Consider the following 21,621-nt stretch of genomic DNA (forward strand, 5'->3'; position numbering starts at 1 on the left):
ATGCATTTATGAAGTCCTGTTCCCATTATTTACTATTATTAACTGCCCATTGGAGCTTTTGGCCAGCATGAGATCGCCAGTACCGCTTCCTGGGTGGGTAAACCTCTTAGTTCTCAGAAAAACAGTGGCATGGTGAGCCTTTGTCCCCCGCCTGAGGGGTGTGTAGGATTTCTGGAGTATTGAAAACTAGCTGACAGTTGCCCATTACTATCTCTGTGCCTCCTGGGTGGTCTGGGCTTACTCTCCTGGGTATCCCCTCCATCTCAAGGGCATAGACACATGGAGCTGAGCTTGGAGCCAGATTTCTTGGTATCCAAGGCTGTTTTCATTCAGTTAGACTGATTTATAAACCTCCGTACCCAGTCTTTCCATGCCTTCAAACCATCAAAGGTGTCCTATTATCTCCAGGAACATAACCTTGTTTCTTGGCCAAGCACCTCAAGGTCATTGTAATCTGGTACCTGTTTGCTGTTTTTCAGATTTCACTGTCCATCCTTCCCCAGAGGACTGCTGTCTCCTAGCCAGCATTCCTAGTGTCTCTTGACTACCTTTACAAATGGTGGTGGCTGCCTTACTTTCCTCTCTGCCCACAGGCCCTTAATTGTCTCCATGCCTCACACAGCCCTTGGAACTTTCTGCCTCTCCATGTGGGTCAGGACAGGCCTGGGTTTTACCTTCTTGTGCCCACACTGAGGAGCCAGCATTCGGATGAAGGCTTACCTCCAGCTCAGCAGTTCTCCACGCCTCTCCCCACAGCTTGGTGCTGAGTCTCGCTCATGGGAAGGAGCCTGGGAAGGGCCTCCCTCTGATGGGCCTGAACACTGGCAGTCATCCCTGTGTTCTTGTTTTTCAGTTGGGGAAAGAGAGGCGGGCCCAGATAGATCACAGAACCCTTGCTGTTCAATCTTTTCCTTACTACTCCAAATACCGATAAACATTAAAATTTTCTTTTATTAAGAAAGACTGATGAAGGAAATCCCCCCTCATCAAATGGTGCGTCCTTCCCACCTTTCTTTGTAAATGTCATTCCTGCTTTAGCCACGTGGATTTGTAGACATTGAGGCAGAGGGTTGAAGGCACACAAGTGTGCATTTCCTGCCCCTGGTGTCTTTTTGTGCCCAAAGTTAGTGGTCAAAAGCCACGGAGTAGCTAAATTATTCACAGAAACTAAAACCTCTGCTGTGAAAGGGGCCTGAGCTGATCTCGGAAAACGGTTTGCTATTTATTTGACCCAAATCGTGCAAAGCAAGAGGTTTAAATCCTTGTGTTTACTTCAAGACCCATGGAACTGCCCAGGCCCCCAAAGGACTCTGGACCTGAAAACGGTCCAGGCTCGGGCAGAAGCACCACGTGCCCCCCGTCCTCACAGTGGTTCTACTTTGGGCCAGGGCAGGGCTCGCCCTCCAGAGCTCCCCTGATCACAGTGGGTGTGGGCTGAAGTGACACACAGTGACTCTTCTACAAATGTGGAGGTTTATTTCAAAACGTGAAAAGAATACATTGGACTGAAGGTCTTTGCTCCTCAGGCTGTGTGTCCATCAAATTCTCCATGAGACCAGTGAAGGCTGCTTTGTGACCGAGGGGAACAGACCACACGGCGATCCCAGCTCAGGGAGTCTTGGTCGTCTGGCATTCACCCTCCTCCTGCCTCAGGACCTGGCGTGTGTGATGGGCTGTGGGGCAGCAGAGCGCTCCAGTTCTGTGGCTCCTTCCGGCTTGTCCACAGGTAAGAGCCCTGTCCAGGTAAGACCTGAAGTGAGGTGCTCCGGGGGCGGGGGAGTGAGCACTACTGAGTCTAGAGAGGAAATGTGTTCATTTCCTGTGTCATAATCTTGGGGGTGGGTGGGGGACAAGTGTAGCCCACCCAGCCTCTGACGATCCGGGGCAAGCACAGGACTTGGTACCACCTGGAGGTGTGTGGGATTTTATTTATTGTAGAAATGTGTAGAGGAATAACCCGGTCAAAGACGAATCCAATTCTTAGCAGATAAGCAAATGCCAGCAACACTGGACGTTCCTCCTGGACTGAGGTTTGTTCTTCACCTTTTCCTTCCCCCCTTGGGTGGTGCCGTCCCCACACCGGGGCAGCCTGGCTGAGGCTCCGGGCCCCTGGGGGCAGGTGGTGGCAAGTCCGGCCACACCTGGCCCATCTGCGCAAACAGGTCCCAGAGAAGCGGGCGGAGTGCTGTCTCGTGTGGGAGCTGCAGGGTTTGGCAGTGCTCTGCTCAGACGGCTGTGAGCTCCCCCTTGGTCACCATGACAAATGCAGTTAGCTGCACCACAGGGACCGGATGCTACTCCAGCCCCATCACCTGCCACTCCGGCTCCAGGAACACCAGCGGGACAGTCAGTAAGCTCTTTCCTTGAGTAAACTGGTTGTTGAAAATCAACTCCCCATCACCCTCGAGGAGGCCCTGCCGCTGGCCGGGGAAGGACCCGGGAGCTTTGAAGACAGCAGCACCATGATGGGGTTGTCTCTTGGGGGTCTGTGTTCCCTGGAAGCTGCTCCAGAGCAAGGAAGGCCAGTTCCTGACGCCAAGAGCGCAGGTGTCACCAGGGCTCCTTCCCACGGCTGTGGGGAGACCGCCTGTGCCTGCTGTCTGTGTACATTCAAGGAACAGACAAGCCCCAAAGCAGGCAGGAGAGCAGCTGTGAGGTCGGGAGGCGGAGGTGACAGCCCTGTAGGCGCTGTTAAGCGCCTGTAACTACCAGAGCTCCGGGCTCCATAGTGACAACCTGGCTCATCCTAGAGAGACTGCCTGCCCTCCCCTGTGGGATGAGGAGCCACGGGCAGGGCGGTTCCCCAGCTCCCCCTCTGCCCCCCAGGCCCTCAGCTAGCCGAGCAGTGGCAAGTCAGCCGTCTCTCTGTTCCAAGTGAAGTGAACCCAAGGCCGAGACCCCCAGTCAACAACAGTGAAATGGTCTCTTTCTTGGAAGCTTTCTCCATGTCTGGGAACTCAGTTTTACCCCCATCTCTGAGTTCCAGGGAGCTTGCAGATTTCACGCTCCAGTTTTTGTTGATAAACAGTACGTTGGGGTGGTGAAACTGGGTACCTAGGTGGGTACTGGGCTGAGTGGGGGGCAAAGAACCAACAGACTCGAGGCTTCCTCCTCTCCCCACACCTGGTCCCCAGTCCTCCTCTGCTGCCGATGGCCGCAGGCTCACGGGGCCAGGGCTGAGCGTGGGCGGTGACAACCTCCCACGTCCTGGGGCTGGACCAAGGGGCCGGCAGGACGGAAGGGCAGCCCTGCCTCTGTGTAGTAAGACCTCACGGTACACGTGTGTACCCTTCATTGCCTTCTTAGGTCCTGGGCAAGGAGAGGGGACGCAGTCACAGCCAGGGTAATAAATACTGAACGGGGCGGTGGGTGTGACCGGCGGGCTGGAGCGGGGGCTCTGTGACCCTACATCCCAGTATGTTGTGCGTAACCTGAAAACATTCGAGGGGAAGCAAAATGCCACTTGGATTCCAATGCTGGGCCTCCTATGCTGTCTCATTACAGTGGCTTCAGTTGTAAAAGGCAGCTCGAGCCCTTTGTGCCTGAGGCAGGGCAGGCGTGGGCAGGAGGCTCTTCCTACGTGGAAGGCGAGTCCATCGTGGAGAGGATCCGGACGACTTCTGCTCGCTGAGTGGGTGAGATGTGCTGGGTCATGTGCACGATGGAATCCATGGCGACCTCCGGATTGGCCTGTACCAAGCTGAGGGGAAGATGGGGATGGTGAAGGCGGCCGTGCCTCCCTCAGGCCAGTTTCAGACCTGCCCGAGAAGCCTGCTCCCAGACGCCACGCGGCCACTGCAGTCACCTGACTTCTTTCCTACACGAAAAATGTCCCCAGCAGCAAGGTGGGCACAAGATGAACCCGAAACATTCTGCTATGTTAGAAAGGGAAGAAGTCACCTCAAAACCCCATACCGAGGGGGCGTGTCCCCAAGATGAACCCGAAACATTCTGCTATGTTAGAAAGGGAAGAAGTCACCTCAAAACCCCATACCGAGGGGGCGTGTCCCCAAGATGGTGGAACCAGCATGAAGGTGCTCCCACTGGCTGAATCTGGGACATCTGGGGTGTCAAAATGATGAATTACAAATTACTGGAGTTCCCACTGTGGTTCAGCAGTAACGAACCTGCCTAGCATCTGTGAGGACATGGGTTCGATCCCTGGCCTCGCTCAGTGAGTTAAGGATCTGGCATTGCCATGAGCTGTGGTGTAAGTCACAGATGTGGCTTGGATCCCACGTTGCTGTGGCTGTGGTGTAGGCCGGCAGCTGTAGCTCTGATTCCATCCCTAGCCTGGGAACCTCCACATGCCGTGGGTGCGGCCCTAAAGAGACCCAAAAAAAAAAAGAATCAGTGAAAAAACATTCATCGGGCTACAGTGGTGAGGACTGTAGGAAAAGGAGGAGAGGGGACTCGGCCTGCAGTAGAACTGGGGTGGTGATGGCAGACTGCGCAGGGCGTGCCAGAGGTGTAACGTGACCATTCTGCCATCTCACTGTAACAACTGGCCTGGGTGAGAACCGCCCCTGGTGCCGACTCTGGGCGGAAATATTGTTGAGCAGGAACCTGCACGGCCTCGCGTGTCTCTCCACAGATTGCTTATTAGGTTCACGGGGACAAGCAGGAATTACACAGTGGAGAAGTCCAGGCACAGCTTGATCAGGTGACGGAAACTAACATGACAGATGACGTCGTGCGTTTCCAGATGTGGTTCCCTCTGAAGGCCACACCATCACGGATGTCATGTTCTGGCTGCGAAAGCAGAGCCTGAATCTAATCACGAGGAAACATCAAACTCAAAACGAACAATGATCTATAAGTAGTGATGTAGATAAATGGTTCTATCAATGTCCACTTTATAAAATTAATCATTTCACTGTGGTTAGGTAAGAGAGTATCCCTCTGAGCAGAGGCACACGGAAGTATGTGGGGGTAAAGGGCCATGATGACGGGACCATGACGTGTGTCACTTACCCTTAAATGGTTCAGAAAAAAATTACATGAAAGAGCAAATACATTCACAAATGATATAGCATGTAGGGTAAAGTGTAAATACCAGCACATCTGGGTACAGCGCTGGTCTTTGTACTGCTTTTAGTTTTGCAGTTTTTCTGTAAGTGAAATGTTTTCAAATAAAAAGTTTTTAAAAACATCCCCGGCAATCTGCTCTGCCCAGCCTATGGAGGAGGCGGGGACGTGAGAACACAGCTTGCTCGTGGCCCGGGAGGGAGGAGGTAGTTTCCCAGGAAACTAGGGTGCAATCAGCTTTGTTCACAGAATCATTCAGTCCCAGTATCTGCATTCGGAGCTAATAGTTGGGCACAGTGAGCGAAGCCATCATCCAGCAGCGATTCTGAAGTGCCCCTGGGGCCCAGCAGCTGAGAGAGAACTGTGCTTCAGGGCTCTGTTCTTATCTGTGGGTCAACCCCAGCGTCTCAGACAGATAGGGAAACTGCCTCACCCTTTGTTCCTAAATCTCGCATTCCGGGGAATTGAGCCCCATTTGTACAAGCAGCCCCCTCAGCGGCTCTCACCTGCGGATCTGCTTGAGGACGTAGTCTCTGCTGATGTATTTGATGTTTTCCTCTATGACTGAGCGAACACCGTCTTCCTCCGTCAGCTGTTTCTCCAGCCACTCCACCAGGTCCTTGTTATTGTCCCAAACGTAGGCCTGCAAGCAGAGATCGCCTGGTCAGACACCAGGGGCCAGGCCAGTCTGGACCCTCTGATGACTCGGCGTCTGGAAAGGTCACCACAAATGCTTGTTCAGGGAACAGAGTCATCCGTGTTCCCCATCACTTGGGCTTTGGAGGAGGAGGAAGAAATAGGTCTCAAGACAGGAGCTGTCCTCATCCTCCCAGTCCCGCTCCTGGGACAAGATGCACATTCGAAGCATCTGCCTGGGTTCCCCAGAGGCTCCGTGCTCACCCGAGGCGTCTGTCACCTGTTCCACAGAGGCTGCGGGAATTGCGTACCCTGACCACATGTTGAGTAAAGTGCTGGTTGAGAGGGAAATGCTGTTTACTTGGTGTTTTAAAAATGAAACGTGCTTTTTGAGAAACTGAGACATGATTCCTAAATTTAAGTCTCAGGTGCAGCGGGGAGCAGGGGAGCAGCCTGGCTGGGGGGGTCTCCCGCCCCAGAGCCCAGCAGGCCCAAGGACAGGGAGGCCCTGGCGCCCAGGAGAGCCACCAGGGCAGAGACCTAAACCCCGGTTCCCTTCTTGTGAGAGTTTTGCAAAGGGTCAAGACGCCCATCACCCAGAAAGTCTCAACAAACCTCCTCTGGCCTCCTTTTTTCAAGATCATTTAGCTGAGCGTTTCCCAGGTAGTTGACTACATAATAATTCAGGAGTGTGTTAGAAACCTAATAGCCTTCTCCTGGCTCTCTTCTCCTCTCATTTTCTTTACAAATCATTTAGGAATCGTTTTGTTAATGGTTTCCGGAAAACCAAGTACCGCCATTAGGGCTCATTCATATTTATGTCATTTTGTTTGGGTAATTAAACACAAAGCTCGGCATTTAAAGGTGCGCTATCCTCCTCTGTTATCACTAACCGAGTCAAAGTCAGAATGACAATGAGTTTGGCGCTGTAATTTAATAGGTGGGTGCGTTAGGGAGCTCCGGGCTTGGAAGCCCCGATGCCAGCAGCCAGGGCCGCGGCTGGGACTCGGGGCCTGCAAAGTGGAGGAAACCTTCTCATGCCCTGCAGGAGGCGTCACACGGGAAACTGGGCGCTGTTTCAGGCCTTTAAAAGTGAAGGTTTCAGAGTTCCTGTTGTGGCGCAGTGGTTAACGAATCCGACTAGGAACCATGAGGTTGCGGGTTCGGTCCCTGCCCTTGCTCAGTGGGTTAACGATCCGGCGTTGCCGTGAGTGTGGGGTTGCAGACGCGGCTCGGATCCCGCGTTGCTGTGGCTCTGGCGTAGGCCGGTGGCTGCAGCTCCGATTCGACCCCTAGCCTGGGAGCCTCTATGTGCCGCGGGGAGCGGCCCAAGAAATAGCAACAACAACAAAGACAAAAAAAGACCAAAAAAAAAAAAAAGTGAAGGTTTCTTTTCCGACTCTCCCTTCCCACCTCTCTGACTTGGCTGGTGAGTTCACTGTGGCTGGTCATTTCATGTCATGTAACTGACTCCTACATTTCCAACAATTCTGAAGGAGCCTTTCACAGCCAAAGCATCGAGGAGCCCCAGGATTAAGGACCAGCAGCGCACCTTTTCTGCTGCTTTTGTCTGGTTCTTTTTCTGGCCCCAAATTTGCGCATCTCTGTAATCACTGATAAAAGATCAGCTCCCTGGTCGGGGTGGGGTGGCCAGGACAGTGTGGACTGAGGCGAGCCTTCCCACCACTCGGAGCTCCTGAGGCTGAACTGCAGGGGAGCGTTTTGTTCCAAGAAAAAGGAGGTACCACATCAATCTCTATGGACAGGGTGGTGGTGGTGGTGTTTTCCCCACAGTGTGGCATCTTAACTCTTGCGTGCCAGCTCCTGCACCCCAACTCGGATGGATGCCCCTGGCCTCTCGACCACTGTGCTGAGCCCCGACCTGCTGGTCACTGGGGCTTCTGCACATGCCCTCGCCTGGGAGGACGGGGTGGGGGAGGAGAAAATAAAACAATGCATGCTTCTTGGGTTTTAGAATGGAAAAAAAAACAACAACTAGATTTACCCAAGAATCCCAAAGCCTTTAGTTTAGGAGAATATTTAATACTCTTATTAATCATTTTTAATCCGTTTGCTTTTAATTAAGAAACAGCATGATGCTTTCCTATCAACATATGCCAGGGAGCAGATTAATTGTGGCTTAAGATAACTCTCCTTGATTGGTGTAATGTATTAGCTAACGAGATGCCTGCTTCTAACGGTGCTCAGACTCGACACTGGAAAGCCAGCCGCCCTCCAGAGAAAACTCTCCTGCCTACCCTTCCTACAGCCACAGAATATGCTAGGTGTTTAAATTAAACATTTTTTAAAAGTTCCCAGACAGAATTAAATCAACACACTTCAAGTTTTTGAAAAGACAGGCCCCTCACATGAAAGATCTGTTCACTCAAAATACGACTGGGTGACATCCACCAAGTCAGACCCCGATCAAGCTTCCATCACAGCACGGAGTACACGAAGGCAAAGGGCTGGCAATCCTAGCCATAGCGTTTTTAGCAGGAATGAACGGGCACCCACAGTGCCACGGGCTTTGGTAACAGACCAGGAGGGTTTCCTCTTACTGGCTCGAGTGTGCTTCCTCCGCCCAGGGTTAGAGAGTCCAAAGCCCCTTGTCTGCCCTCGTGGAACAGTTTTTTTTTTTTTGGCTTATCTAGGGCTGCACCTGAGGCATATGGAGGTTCCCAGGCTAGGGGTCCAATTGGAGCTGTAGCCACCGGCCTACAGCACAGCCACAGCAACGCCGGATCCTTAACCCACTGAGCAAGGCCAGGGATCAAACCCACAACCTCATGGTTCCTAGTCGGATTCGTTAACCACTGAGCCACGACAGGAACTCCCATGGAACAGTTCTAAGACATCCTTCCAGCCATCCGGAAGGACGGGCCAACCCCATGCTGTTATCATCTCCCTCCTTAAAATTCTGGGAGTGTGGCTGATTATTCCCACTGTGGATTTTAATCACGTGTGAAATGCTGGGCTGCTAACCTCACGACAGGCCTGGGCCCATGACACCCGCCTGTACTCATCCCAGTCAGGACACTTTAATACCAATAAAATATCAGTAATTAAACGTCACAACAAGGGCCTTACATGTTCAGCAGACACTTTATCCCTCTCTGCATCAGTGGATAAGTATCTCTGGACCACTCAGCTCACTAACTGTATGTAGTAATTAGTCTATCTTACAAAATCTAAATGACCTTTTTGGAAAGTTCCATTTCTAACACAGGGAATTGCTGTAAGCCCTCCTTACTCAATGGTCCGGCAGGGCCTGGAGTGACTCTACATCTGAGAATCAGGAGAGGAAACGGCCCTGAAACAGACATGCCTGTTGTCCTTACAGCCTGATTTAAATCATTATTTTTCAAGGGAGCTGTGGTGATGCTTCTCTTCTGCCTGCAGTGAAACTACAAACCATAAACCCTACTCTTTCCTACAGCAGGACTGTCCCTATGGATTCAGAGTCCTGTAACTCATGGCACCAGATTCCTCTAAGGGAAACGAGAGAGTTACACTGCTCCGTTACATAACATCACAATGTCTTCAAATTTTCTCTCCTAGAATCTTTTTCAGGATTAAGATTTTTAAAATATTCTCTATGAGAAAAAGAACACACAGGACAGCTAATAGATGCCTGTCACTAAGAGCTTCCCTACCAGTAAGTACGGTGCGCAACAGCGGGTCACTTCCTGGGGCAAAGCCAGGGTCTAGACTGAGGCAGCCTGCTCTTGGGGGCACAGCACATCATCCCTGGCCCTGTTGGAAGAACCTGGGAAAGGCGATGATTCTGGTTTTCAGCCATTTCCCCACCCTTACCCCCAAGCATGGAGTGGCCTGCGCCAGCCCCTCGCAGGCAGCCGGTGGCCTCTGGGCACTGCAATGCTTCTTTCTTCAAGGGCGCTGGGGATTTTATCACCCACCCCACACTGAACTGGGTGCTGCTGGGCCCGCAGAATCTACAAGGAGGTCTCAAAGCCTCATGGTGGGGTCACCCACCCTTCCCCTCTCTCCTCCACCCTCCCCCAGGGCTGGAGGCTCAAGGGATGCTCTCCTGTAGACTGGGATGGGGACAGAGCCCCGGGCCTCCCCTCCTGCGCTGAGGGCCAGGGTGCCTCCACCAGGAGTGGGCACAGACGATCTCTCCATTGAAGAGAGAAAGCGACGACCTGTTTCTCCAGACACGCCGTCTCCAGGGAGCTGGACGCTAAGGGACAACTGAAGGCCCGTGCGCTGGCCTCCTGCTCCGAGGGAAGTGGCTCCTCCTCCCCGGCCTCGCGCCCATGGAGGCTGTGCATGTCCATTAGTGACTAATGTGGGGGGAAGGCGGCGCGGGCCTGTCCTGGCCACACGCGCCGCACACTCCATTTACCTAGCCGGTCGCTCTTAACTAGAGAACAACCTCTGATTTTACACTTGCGTGACTTTCAATGCCAACTTCCCTGCAAGCTGCCAGTAGCCACGGACAAAATTGTCTCACTCAATTATGATGCCACAGACTGACCTTAACCTGAACCAAGTGTTGCATAAGGCGGCGCTCCCCGCCACCTCTGTGAAATATTTATCCAAAGAAGCTTTTCAGTCGTAAAGAAATGGGCAGACTTAACCTCGAGGTGACTCTTGGAAGTACCCGACTCACTGACTTTAAAACTGATGGCAGATCTTGGAGTTCCCTCCCCAAAAGGGTCGGCAGACACTTCAGGCAACACTTGTCAGGAGGCTGGAGAGCCCGCTGTCCAGTCTCCAAGCCAGCTGTCACCGTTTCTGCTCACATAGCTTTCAGGCAAAGAGACAAGTCTATTTCCAGCACATACTATGAGTAGCCTGATAAAATGTATATATGATGTATGATTTAATACAGATACTTACTAATAAAGGTTGATTTCTTTCTCTTTCTCAGTAAAAAATAAATACAAATAAAAGTCCCAACTTTTTCTTCCCATCCTCCCAGGACTGTGCAGCCCACAATTCCAGGAGCACATGCTGGTACCTGGCTGCCCCGGCCCCGGGGCACGAGTCCAAGGACCCAAGACAGTGGGCACTGCTCTCAGGACTGGGCCTCCTGTGACAGCGCCCCCTGGAGACACCGGATGCCTGATTCCCTGCAGGCTGGACGTTTCCTTCCAGCTCAGATATGGTCAGGAGACCTGTAGCTGGAGGCAGGGCACCTGCTGCCTGAATTACCACCCCTCCTGTTAGGCCTCAGCTCCCTGCACACAGCCCCCAGCGGTCTCTCCACCACACACATCACACAGCGGCACTCTGCCACTTAAAAGCTCCCCACTCACCTCAGTCCCAACCCCTCCACACAGCCCCCACCATCCCCATCCCCAAGGCATCCTGAAATTCCTGCAGCTCCTCGGATGCACGCTGCCCCTGTTGGCCGGTTTGGACATGCCATTCCTTCTGCCTGGAATGTTCCTCCCATCCCGCAATCCAACCCTGACCTCTGCTCCATTTCCCATTTTGTTTTCAGGTCAGCTGAGACCTTACTTCTTCTAGAAGTCTTCCCAGACTGCTCCCCCTTCCCACAGAGTGGGCCTGGGGTCCCTCTTCCCTGGGATGCCCTGGGTTCACTGTTTGATGCCGGCCACTGCTGTATGTGACCTCTTGCTGAATCTGTCTCCCTGCCTTGATGTGAGCCCTGTGAGGGCAGGAGCAGTGTCCGCCTCGCCCACTGCCACGTCCCTGGGCCTGTGCAGCGTCTGGTGTATACTAAGTGTTCAGAAAGGTTTGCCGGCTGGCCAAGCGAGCTACAAAGAATGTACCACCCCTCTAACAAGCCGTGTTACTGTCGGGGAGGAAACAGCTTAGGCCGTTCTGCTCCTGAGGCCAGGGAGTCTTAGCCCACAGGCCTGCCGCCAAGCTGGAAGTGGGCGGGGGGAGGAGCAGAGCACGGAGCCTCCTCTGGGGGCGCCCACCTACCTTCACTGTTCCTTCCACCTCCACAAACCAGCGCCTTAACATGGCCTGGATCTGGCCATCGGTCAGCTCGGGGTTGGCATTGTGGATTTTCTTCTTGACAAGGTCCTCCAGCAAGAGACGCCTCAGCCGCCAGTAGAAAAATGTACGGGATGTTTTCCAATCCAGGATGTCCTACACTCAGACAAGAATAAGCTTAGTTGCCCCAGTTCAGTGTCCAGTCCAGAGGGAACTGTCTGGGCACAAAACCTACTCTCCAGCCCCTCCGAGATGCAAGAGGTCACGAGCTCCCAGCACCCACAGATAGATGTCTCCCCAGTTCAAAGCCATAGCCCCAACTGTGCCAACCACAGCACTGACAGGGACAGGCTGGCTGATGCTTGACAGGTGTGGCCTTCATGACCTGAGGAGGTGGCCACAAATTCCCACATAACCAGAGAGTGAGGGATTTTTTTTTTTTTTTTTTTTTGAGCAGGGCTTGACCCTGGGGTAACCCACAGCCTGAGGACCCCCGGGCAGCTGTCCCCAGCAGAGCACATGGGACTCAGCTTCCCCTCAATAAAATGGGGCCTGCCTCCTGAGGGGTCCCAGTAAGCCATGTCATAAATTGTTTCAGGATGATAATGGTTGTAGAAAAGGGAAAGGTCTCTCCAAAAGAACTGAACGTGGTTTGATCCACACACGCAGTTTTAATGCAGCCCTGACAGCTCCCTGCATGTGAGCCCGCATGCAAGAGGCAGACACAGGCTGGTGGCGCGTCTCTGACAAGTCAGGAGAAGCAGCTGCCACTGTACTTACGTTAATAACCCCCTTCTCCTGCATCCGGCCCGGTGTGTCGTGCAAGTCAGCAAACTGCACGGCTACCTGATGGTAAATGGGGAGGAGGAACTCCTCCCGCTCCTTCAGCTTGCTCTCCAGCTCCTTCCGCTCAGCCGTGCTGAGCTCTGGGGTGCCTGCATCAAAATAAGTCAGAGCAGCACAGTCACGGGAGGCCCTGTGGCCTGGCTGTCCACGGCTTCCCCTCCTCTCCGCTGAGTAACTGGACTCTGCTGGATGCCAGACCTGTCCTTGCCACAGAGCCCACCTGTCCTCCCTTCCCTGGGGAGCTGATAGCTACGAGAGCAGCTGAGGGGCTCCTTTCCCCAGGTGCTCCCTGAGCAGGTGCAAGCCATCGCCTGGAGGCCTTGCCTCTAGCATCTCACTGACTGACAACAGGCCCTCGTCCCCACGAAGGACATCGTAACTTGCCCTGCTGACCAGCCCAGAGTGGCTGGACTCCTCTGAGCAGGGGACAGGGTATGGGAGCATCCCTGTGCCTCTGGACACAAGCCAGCAGCTCCTCTTTCCCACATCCATAGTGGTCATCTGCCCAGCTTGGTTAGGACCTGAAGATGCCTCAGGCTGAGAGCTGCTTTACTTCACGCCTTTGATCTCTGGTTTGGAGACTTTAAACATGAAATCAGTAGAATCCAATCTAATTAGAGCCAGAAGCTCGTGTCTGATACCGGTTCAGTGGATAACCAGCCTCCTAACCTCCTGCCTGTGCTGCTACTGCCAGAGCCAAACTCTGACCTCAGTGGCAAAGACATTCTTGTTCTTGGGCTAAAAGAGGGAGGAGGGAAAGAGAAAGGCAGTTGGCACTGCCCATCTGGATCACCAGGCTTACACGCACAGGGTCCCTTCAGTCAACAGAAAGGAGACTTGGGAATTTCCGATACCAACGAGCCTCCCACCCGTGCCCCTACCCAATAGTGTCCCAGTGCTTTTCTTCCTAATTACGCTCAGACTGGGACCTGAAAATTTAGCTGCCTGCCTAGTTAAGGAAGACTAAGTCTAGCTGAAGTTACAGTAGGTGACAGCCCCTGGTGCTGGGGACAAACTGACGTGCTTGGTCACCAGAGCTGACAAATAAATACATGACCACAGGTGACGGGATGCAGAAGAGAAAGGTCTATTTCAAGCATGTCCGTCTGGAAGGGGCCTTGCTTTTTATGCCGCTATGAATCATGCGCCATAAACAGTCTTGGGGCTGCTGAGCGAGCTGTAAGTATTACACTTAAATACATGTTAACAGAACAGGAATGTAACTCTGGTGCCTGGTTTCATATTTATGAGGTTTTTGGATGCCCAACTCCATTTTTTTTTTTAACACCCATCACTACTTTGAAACTGTGATGTGCAGTGTGGAGGGCTGTCTCTTCTCGGGCTCTCACACAGACGACAATCGCTGACCCCTCACTCTGGGCCCTTGACTCCTCCGCAGCCTTCTTTCCAAACCAGGTAAACATGGCAACAGCGGGCCCTGGGCTGTGGTATGAAATGGACGCCCACTCATTCGGTTGGATCTGCCTGGAGAATTCCTAGGAGGAGAGCTGACTGGTTTCTTCTGGGGTGAGGCTGCCTCAGGTATTACACCCTCCACGGGGAAGCAGACACTTTTCCTTTCCCAGTGAAAAGAACCAAGACTCTTTGGACAAATGGTTGATTTGGGCTAAAAGAGGGAGGCGGGAAAACTAGTAAGATGAACCTGGAACATACTGTCACCAAAAAAATTAGGAAGCACTCAAAAAATGTTGGGATGTGTTAGAAGGACACAGAAGCCAGTTTGAAGGTGTTCCCACTGGCCAGACTTGGGTCAATTTGAGCATAGGATAATTATCAGACAGTATTTATGGGATAAAATAAGAACCTGTAAGTCCACCCTAAAAATAATTAAATGGGAGGAGTTCCCGTCGTGGTGCAGTGGTTAACAAATCGACTAGGAACCATGGGGTTGTGGGTTCGATCCCTGGCCTCGTTCAGTGGGTTAAGGATCTGGCGTTGCCCTGAGCTGTGGTGTAGGTCACAGACACGGCTCAGATCCCGCGTTGCTGTGGCTCTGGCGTAGGCTGGCCCCTACGGCTCCGATTAAACCCCTTAGCCTGGGAACCTCCATATGCTGAGGGGGTGGCCCTAGAAAAGGCAAAAAGACAAAAAAAGAAAAAAAAAAGAAATTAAATGGGAGAGAAGAGGGAAAGCTCACCCTCCCCAGAGACTAACAACTAACAGACAGAAATTCACCATTTTACAGCCATCACAGTAATTGATTCTGCCAAGAATTATCAATAGCTACTAAACCTAGTGGGTTAAAGTTTGATGAGGAAAAGGATATTTACATGGTCTCAAAGTATTTCCTTACAAATTACTAATTACAAAGCGGAAGATTGGCAACTTTACAGTGGATGAACGCAGCAAACATAACCTTCAACAAGCAATCAGAGTTAACCAGCACCAAGAATAGGACGAGCTCATCATGTGCCTCCTGGTACGATGCCCTGAGGACATAATGTCGCTTCTGCAACACTGCTGCCAAAAATGCATACCCTAAATCCAACCATGGCAAAATATAAGACAGACCCAAATGGAGAAGGAACATGCTCCCCAGAGTGGCCAGCGCTCTCTAAATTAAAGTGTCAAGATCATAAAAGACAAGGAAAAGCCCAAGAACTACCCCGGGTTAAAGGAGAGTAAAAACACTTGACAACAAACTGCAACATGTGGTCTGCCGTTAGATCTCAGATCTGGACTAAAACAAACAAACAGCAAAATACCCAAAACAAAAGAAACCTATAAAGGACATTATTGGTATAAAGGACATTAGTGGGACAACTGGTAAAATTTTAATATGAATCATGGATTAGACAGTAGTACTGTATCGATGTTATAGTTCCTCTATTTTTTTTTTTTTTTTTTTGGTCTTTTTAAGTCTGCACCTGCAGCATATGGAAGTTCCCAGGCCAGGGGTCTTATCAGAGCTGCCAGCCTATACCACAGCCACAGCAACACAGGATCCGAGCTGAGTCTGCGCCTACACCACAGCCACAGCAACACAGGATCCGAGCTGAGTCTGCGACCTACACCACAGCTCACGGCAACGCTGGATTCTTAACCCACTGAGCGAGGCCAGGGATTGAACCTGTGTCCTCATGGTTACTAAGTCAGGTTCTTTACCGTTGTGCCACCATGGGAACTCCAATATAGTTCATTTTAATGAATATATTGTGCTTATGTGAAAGTCTGTGTTCTTAGACACACACAGAGAATATTTATGGATAAGAGAGCATGATGTCCACAGATTACTTGCAGAGGGTTCAAAACCAATGTGGATGCGTGTAGGGTAAGCAAGGGAGCATGGGAGTGTGTGGAAACAGAAAAGCAAGTGGGACAAGATGCAAATAGGTGAATCTGAGAAAAGTGCCTCAGAAGTTCCTTGTACCATTTCTGTAACTTTTCTGTAACGTTTTATCAAATGGAAAGTTAAAAAGATACCCCAAGTGAAAAAACTAAACACAAAAGAAACAGAAAAAGTCTATCCAGGCTCCCCAGTGCATATCATCAGTAATCAAAGTTAATATTTACAGGGCACTGTTCTAAGTGCTTTCTATTAACTCGTTTAATCTGTACAACAGCCTTATGAGGCCGGCATTGTTATTATCCTCATCTTACAGGTGAGCAAACTGAGGCACTGGAAATTCAGGTAACTTTACTGAGGTCATAAAGCCAGGCCCCAGGTGCAGCAGCCCAGCTCCCGAGGCTTCTGAACACTGTGTTGTGGGTGGTCCTTACTTACTTGTACAAATGCTTCAGCTGCAGTAGCCCTTTAATTTCAGAAGAAGGCTAAGTGATGAAGGCAGAATCCTGCCCAATAAAGCTGAAGTTCCCTCCTGGCCCTACTCCAACAGACCCAGGTGACACCTCTCATGATCCCCGTTCTGTAGGTCAGACACAAGTCTCGGGACAGGCCCAAGGTTTAGTAAGGGTAGCTCCTCATGTTACAGGCAGACCTAAAGAATACTTTCTGCTGAAAATGCCAACACAAGTACCAAGTATCAAAACATAACGTCAAAGATCACTGATCTGAGTTCCCCTTGTGGCACAGCAGAAACGAATCCGACTAGTATCCATGAGGATCCAGATTTGATCCCTCCCTCGCTCAGGGGTCGGGGATCCAGCATTGCCGTGAGCTGTGGTGTAGGTCGCAGACATGGCTTAGATCCTGTGTTGCTGTGATATAGGCTGGCAGCTGCAGTTCCAATTCAACCCCTAGCCTGGAAACTGCCATATGCAGCTGATGTGGTCCGAAAAAAAAGAAAAAGATCACTGATCACATATCACAGAAATATTAATGAGAAAGTTTATAAGTGCAAAAAAACAAGATATACCTGTATTACATTTGCTATGGTGAAAAACAGACTATTAAGCGGCCTTGCACACTACAGAGGAATTGTTTGTGAAAGGAAGCGTCCATCAATGCCGCAAACTTCACTGTTGTCTTATTTTAGAAACGGCCACAGCCACCCCAACCTTCAGCAACCACCACCCTGGTCAGTCAGCAGCCATCAACACGGAGGCAAGATCTTCCACCAGCAAAAAGTTGGTGATTCACTGAAGGCACGGATGATGGTTAGTATTTTCCAGCACTAAAGCATTTTGAAATGAGGGTATGTATGTTAGTTTTTTAGACGTAGTGTTACTGCATACTTAAAAGACCTCGCTACAATGTAAACATAACTTTTCTATGTACTGGGAAACCACAAAAGCCATGTGACTTGCTTTATGGCAATACTGGCTCTATTGTGGTGGTCTGGAATGGAACTCGCAGTGACTCAGGCACTGTGAGACCAGCAGGTAAAATCACAGCCCTGCTGGTGGGGAAGGGATGGGCGGACCATGCATACGGCTGAATGGGGACTTCCAGACCCTCATCAACAATTCTCTGGCTCAACAACATACATACACGTATATGTCCCATATAAACACTCACCATTTGTTGAGCATTTCCTGTGCACCAGGCACTGCACCCCATGGTTTCAGGACCACTCAGCTCATATGTGACCACCCACAAGTCAGACCTAGGTCTGGTCAGCTGCTGGCACTGCTGCCAAGCTGCCAAGTAACCAAGCTGCCAAGGTTACTGAACGCTCTGCAAGCTGTGTCACACACACCATCTCCTTCCTTATGATAACCCAACCTTACAGACGGGGTATTTCTTTTACAGAGGAGAAAACCAAGGCTCTGAAATGTAAAAGTGGCTTGCCCAATGGCACCCACCTCTTAAGCAGCAAAGTCAGGATTTACACTTGGGTCTGGCTGTCTCTGAAGCCTGTTCTCTTCATTAAATGGTACCCAAAGTGGACAAGCAGGTGTCCTGCAGTGGCCGCAGAGTAAGGGCAATTAGCTGGAAGGTTTGGTTCACTGTGTTAGGAGGAATGATGAGCACGGCTCAGTGCTGGGTGCAGGGGGAGGACCTCCGGGCTTAGGCACAGGGCATTGTGGGAACAATGTTGGGGCAGAGGGGCAGGCTAGTTCCTGGACTGACCAAGGTCTCACCCACCCCATCAAGCTGTTCTGGAGCTTTCAAAGTGCAATGAAATAAACACCTATAACGCCTGGCCCTCCCAGATGGGAAGGATCACCGAACATTCCCCTGAAGCCTGCCTTCTTTGATTCCTTCAGTGATGCCTCTGATTACAGTTCAAGACTGACCTTAAAAAAGCATCAAAGCAGGGAAGAGACAGAAGTAGGGAATGTATGTATTTTTAAGGGCATGTGAGAAAGCCAAAGATTTGTGTGCTTTGTTGTTAAGGGGTGTTGGGGGGGTGTCTCTAAATTTTCTATTCTAAAAATAAAAGGCTGCTCTTCAGCTCGGTACAGCCTCGTGTAGCACACAGAGCGCCCCCCTCTCCTTGTACAGCAAAGCAGCCAGCCCCGGTAATGATTTAGGGGAGATTAACAAATATGTCAATGTCTATTTTCTGCTTAATTTAAAAGCAGCGTCTATAAAGATTTTTGACTTCTGAACCCTGTTCTCCTGAAAGAAAGAAGGTAAGAATGAGGCGGGGGATAAAGAGTGATTATCCCATCATTGATCGTTTGTCAGGAGCATTTCTTATTCACTGGACTATTGTAAAAAGCTAAGCTCTCGATCAATCCGGTAAGCTCCCTGTACAATTAAATATCTTGGAATGGTTTTCTTTCTTTTCTAGCCAGATTGCAGGGCCTCAGGGTTTTTAGGAAAGCAAGCCAGTGTGTGTACGTGTGTGAGTGTGTTTAAGAATATGCTACAGAGAGGAAAGTCATCCTTTCCTAGAATCCTACTTTAGGGAAAGGCTGAAACGGGAAAAGAGAGGTAGGTTAGCCCCACTCCTTCCTTCCCCAAATAAAAAGTCTCCATGAAATCCTAAAAATCCAACCTTACAATTAAAAACGTTTAAAGAGTTAAACACAAAAAGAGGCATTATTAGTCTGGTCAAAGGAGAGCTAACATTATTGAGATGTTACCATATTGCTCATGCTGTTTAAGCACTTTTCATCTTATTTCATCCTGGCCCCCTAAAAGGTCCTTGTGATCTTAAAGGTAAGGAAACCAAGGCACCAAATAAAGTGAAATAACTTGTTCAAGGCCATAAAGCCAGGAAATGGTGGAGTTGGGATTTGGCCTTAGGTAGTCTGGCTTCGGAGTCTATGATTTTTAAAATGAAACAAGTTGGAGTTCCCATTGTGGCTCAGTGGTTAATGCACTCAACTAGTATCCATGAGTATGTGGGTTCGATCCCTGCCTGCTCAGTGGGCTGGGGATCCAGCATTGCCATGAGCTGTGGTGTAGGTCACAGACGAGGCTTGGATCCTGCACTGCTGTATCTGTGGTATAGGCTGGCAGCTACAGTTCCGATTAGACCCCCTAGCCTGGGAACCTCCATAGGTGTGGCCCTAAAAAGACAAAAGACAAAACAAAACAAAAATCTTAAAATGAAACAAGTTAAACTGACCTAAAAGTGTCAACAGGACAGCAGCCTGGGGTGTCCCCGGGGCCAGGACATAATGAAAACCACATCTCTCTCCACGGGGTCAAAGCTGAGGAGAAGCTTCAGAGGAGACGGCTCATTTCTGCAGCAGGAGGTGTTTTTAGCCAGCGTGACACTGGGGGAGGGCAGGGGGTGACCGGCCTTACAGTGTGGAAGAGCAGACCATCCTAAGGAGCAGGATTTGGGGGGGGGGCGCTGAGGCCTTCAAAGTGTTGAATGAAAATCAGAGTGGTAGGCTAAAAATTCTCTGCTCAGCCAAAGGCACTTGGGTGACCTTGCGGAAGTCTCCTTTTTTTGAGCTCTTTCTGTTTACATAACAAAAATTCTAATCTGGCAAACAGGCAAAATGTTTTATAAAAGAATGTAATATTAAAGTGTGTGTTATTTTAATTCTTAATTTTTTTTTAAAGTTATACCAAGAAGCCTACGTAAATTTAAACCCAATTTTTACTTTTATGGGCCCCTTCTTCGTCCTCTGAAAAAGGCAATTTCCTTTGATTGGTTGAATGTGTATGATACTAAAGAAAGGACTAGATCGCTCTCCCCACTAAGCCCCTGCATATCTCAGATATGAGAACACACACCCATTCCTCAACCTGGAGATTGAAAAATCAGCATAAAAAAGACTGGAATCTTATTAAGATTCAGAAGTACAAACATAAGTAGCTGTTTAAAAGACCTATGTAATCACATTTTCTATGTTGAAAGAAATTTCTCTATAAAGATAGTAAGATAGGGCGGGGGGGGGGGGACCTGCAAAACTATTTCTGTACCCATAACAGGTGTGCCTTTCTTCACACAAAAGCATTCTTGAAAAACTGCGTAAATCAGATCCTATTTTAAATGCCTTAAGGGAGCCATTTAGTCGGAACCCTGCAGTGAATCCTTTGGTAAAGCAAATAATCCGTTTGTAATGGGAATAATTTCTCCCAATGTATCTAGTTTTTTTTTTTTAAATCCCATTTTCATATATCTGCTTTTCTTCAAAGGGGGCCATACCTATCTAAATACAACTGTATTTGCATATTGATTTTAACAGCTATCCTCTCTCAAGGGATGTTTAACCCTAAGGTTCCTTGCCATGGTACTAGTGATCTACTGTTCCTATTTTTTAAGATTATATAGACGACCCAGAGATTCCCAAATGGGAATGAAAATTCCCATTACTCCCCTGTGTCCCCATGCAAACGCCTCCCACAAAAAAGTCGGGAAACGGCAGAGTTATCTGAGCTCCAAGGGTAAGAAGCCTGGCAGTACTACTTTCTTCTCTGCGTTGCTCCCCCTACGTCCGACAGGTGGAGGCACAGGGATCTGGGTCAACTAGGACGAAGTGGGGAAAAGGGTCTCCGACGCGTTCTGATGACAGCTTCAGACGGGCAGAAGTTTAGGTTCAGTCTAAGAAAATGCCTGGCAGGTCCCTCCAGCCCCATGGAGTTGGGACTCACTGCTTCCCAGGAAGAGGCCAGCCCAGATGCTCCTATAGTCTGGTTAATGGATCACACCAAAAAGACCCCTTCTCAGTCCCAGAAAATGCTGCATTATGTGCCCTAAAGTGCATCATGCCAAAGAGCTTCTGAATCAGTGACAAGGTGGGTTTCAAGCTGCTGCGGACTTAAGGGAGGTGGCATGATCCTGTCATCTCAGCCCACCACACAGCCCAGTGCTTGGTGGCCACGGTACCAGTGAGGACACTCCACGTACCACGGTGGGCGGGGGGAGGACCAGAGTCCACTGCTTTCTTTCCATTTCAACTTGCCAGGTCAAGACACTGCTTTCTGCACCAACAAGCAGCTCTGGCTCTTTTCAGCTTATAGCTTCTTAAAGACGGATACAGGTACACACAGCTCAGAAACACTGATCGCCTGTGCCAGAAAATCAGCTGAACCCCAAATCCCCTTAGCCCAAGGAAGTGTCCATTTCCTATCATTCTGGTGGCTGAAGGGCAGGCTGGCAGGGGGCATCCCTGAGGATTTTCACAGACACACCTATCCTTACCTGCAGCCACAATGCCCCAGCAGCCCTGGAGAGCTCAGGCTCGAAGGCATGCTGGGCATGGGCAGCCTGAATGGCCAGGCAAGGGCCAGCAGTGCTCACCAGGGTCACTCCCGGGGCACGCTTCATCTGTGTGGGCACGGTCAGGGTGCTGCATGGCAGGCTGCCTGCTGTCTGGGAACAGGACCATGGCCAAGACGAA

At 50.4% G+C, this 21,621-nt stretch overlaps 1 protein-coding gene across 12 annotated transcripts in view; it reads right to left on the reverse strand.

Moving 5' to 3' along the window:
• Positions 926-21,621, reverse strand: part of ACACA (acetyl-CoA carboxylase alpha) — a 294,152-nt gene continuing 273,456 nt past the window's right edge. For 9 of the 12 annotated variants that reach the window (XM_021066236.1, XM_021066235.1, XM_021066227.1 and 6 more), the window contains 4 exons: positions 12,382-12,536; positions 11,587-11,757; positions 5,535-5,671; positions 1,825-3,700 (listed from right to left, as the gene is read on the reverse strand). In XM_021066236.1, the coding sequence (XP_020921895.1) occupies positions 3,577-3,700; positions 5,535-5,671; positions 11,587-11,757; positions 12,382-12,536 (587 nt within the window). In that variant the 3' untranslated portion in view covers positions 1,825-3,576. 12 annotated transcript variants of the gene reach the window in all.

This window comes from Sus scrofa, chromosome 12, assembly GCF_000003025.6.
Source record: "Sus scrofa isolate TJ Tabasco breed Duroc chromosome 12, Sscrofa11.1, whole genome shotgun sequence".
NCBI lineage: Eukaryota > Metazoa > Chordata > Mammalia > Artiodactyla > Suidae > Sus > Sus scrofa.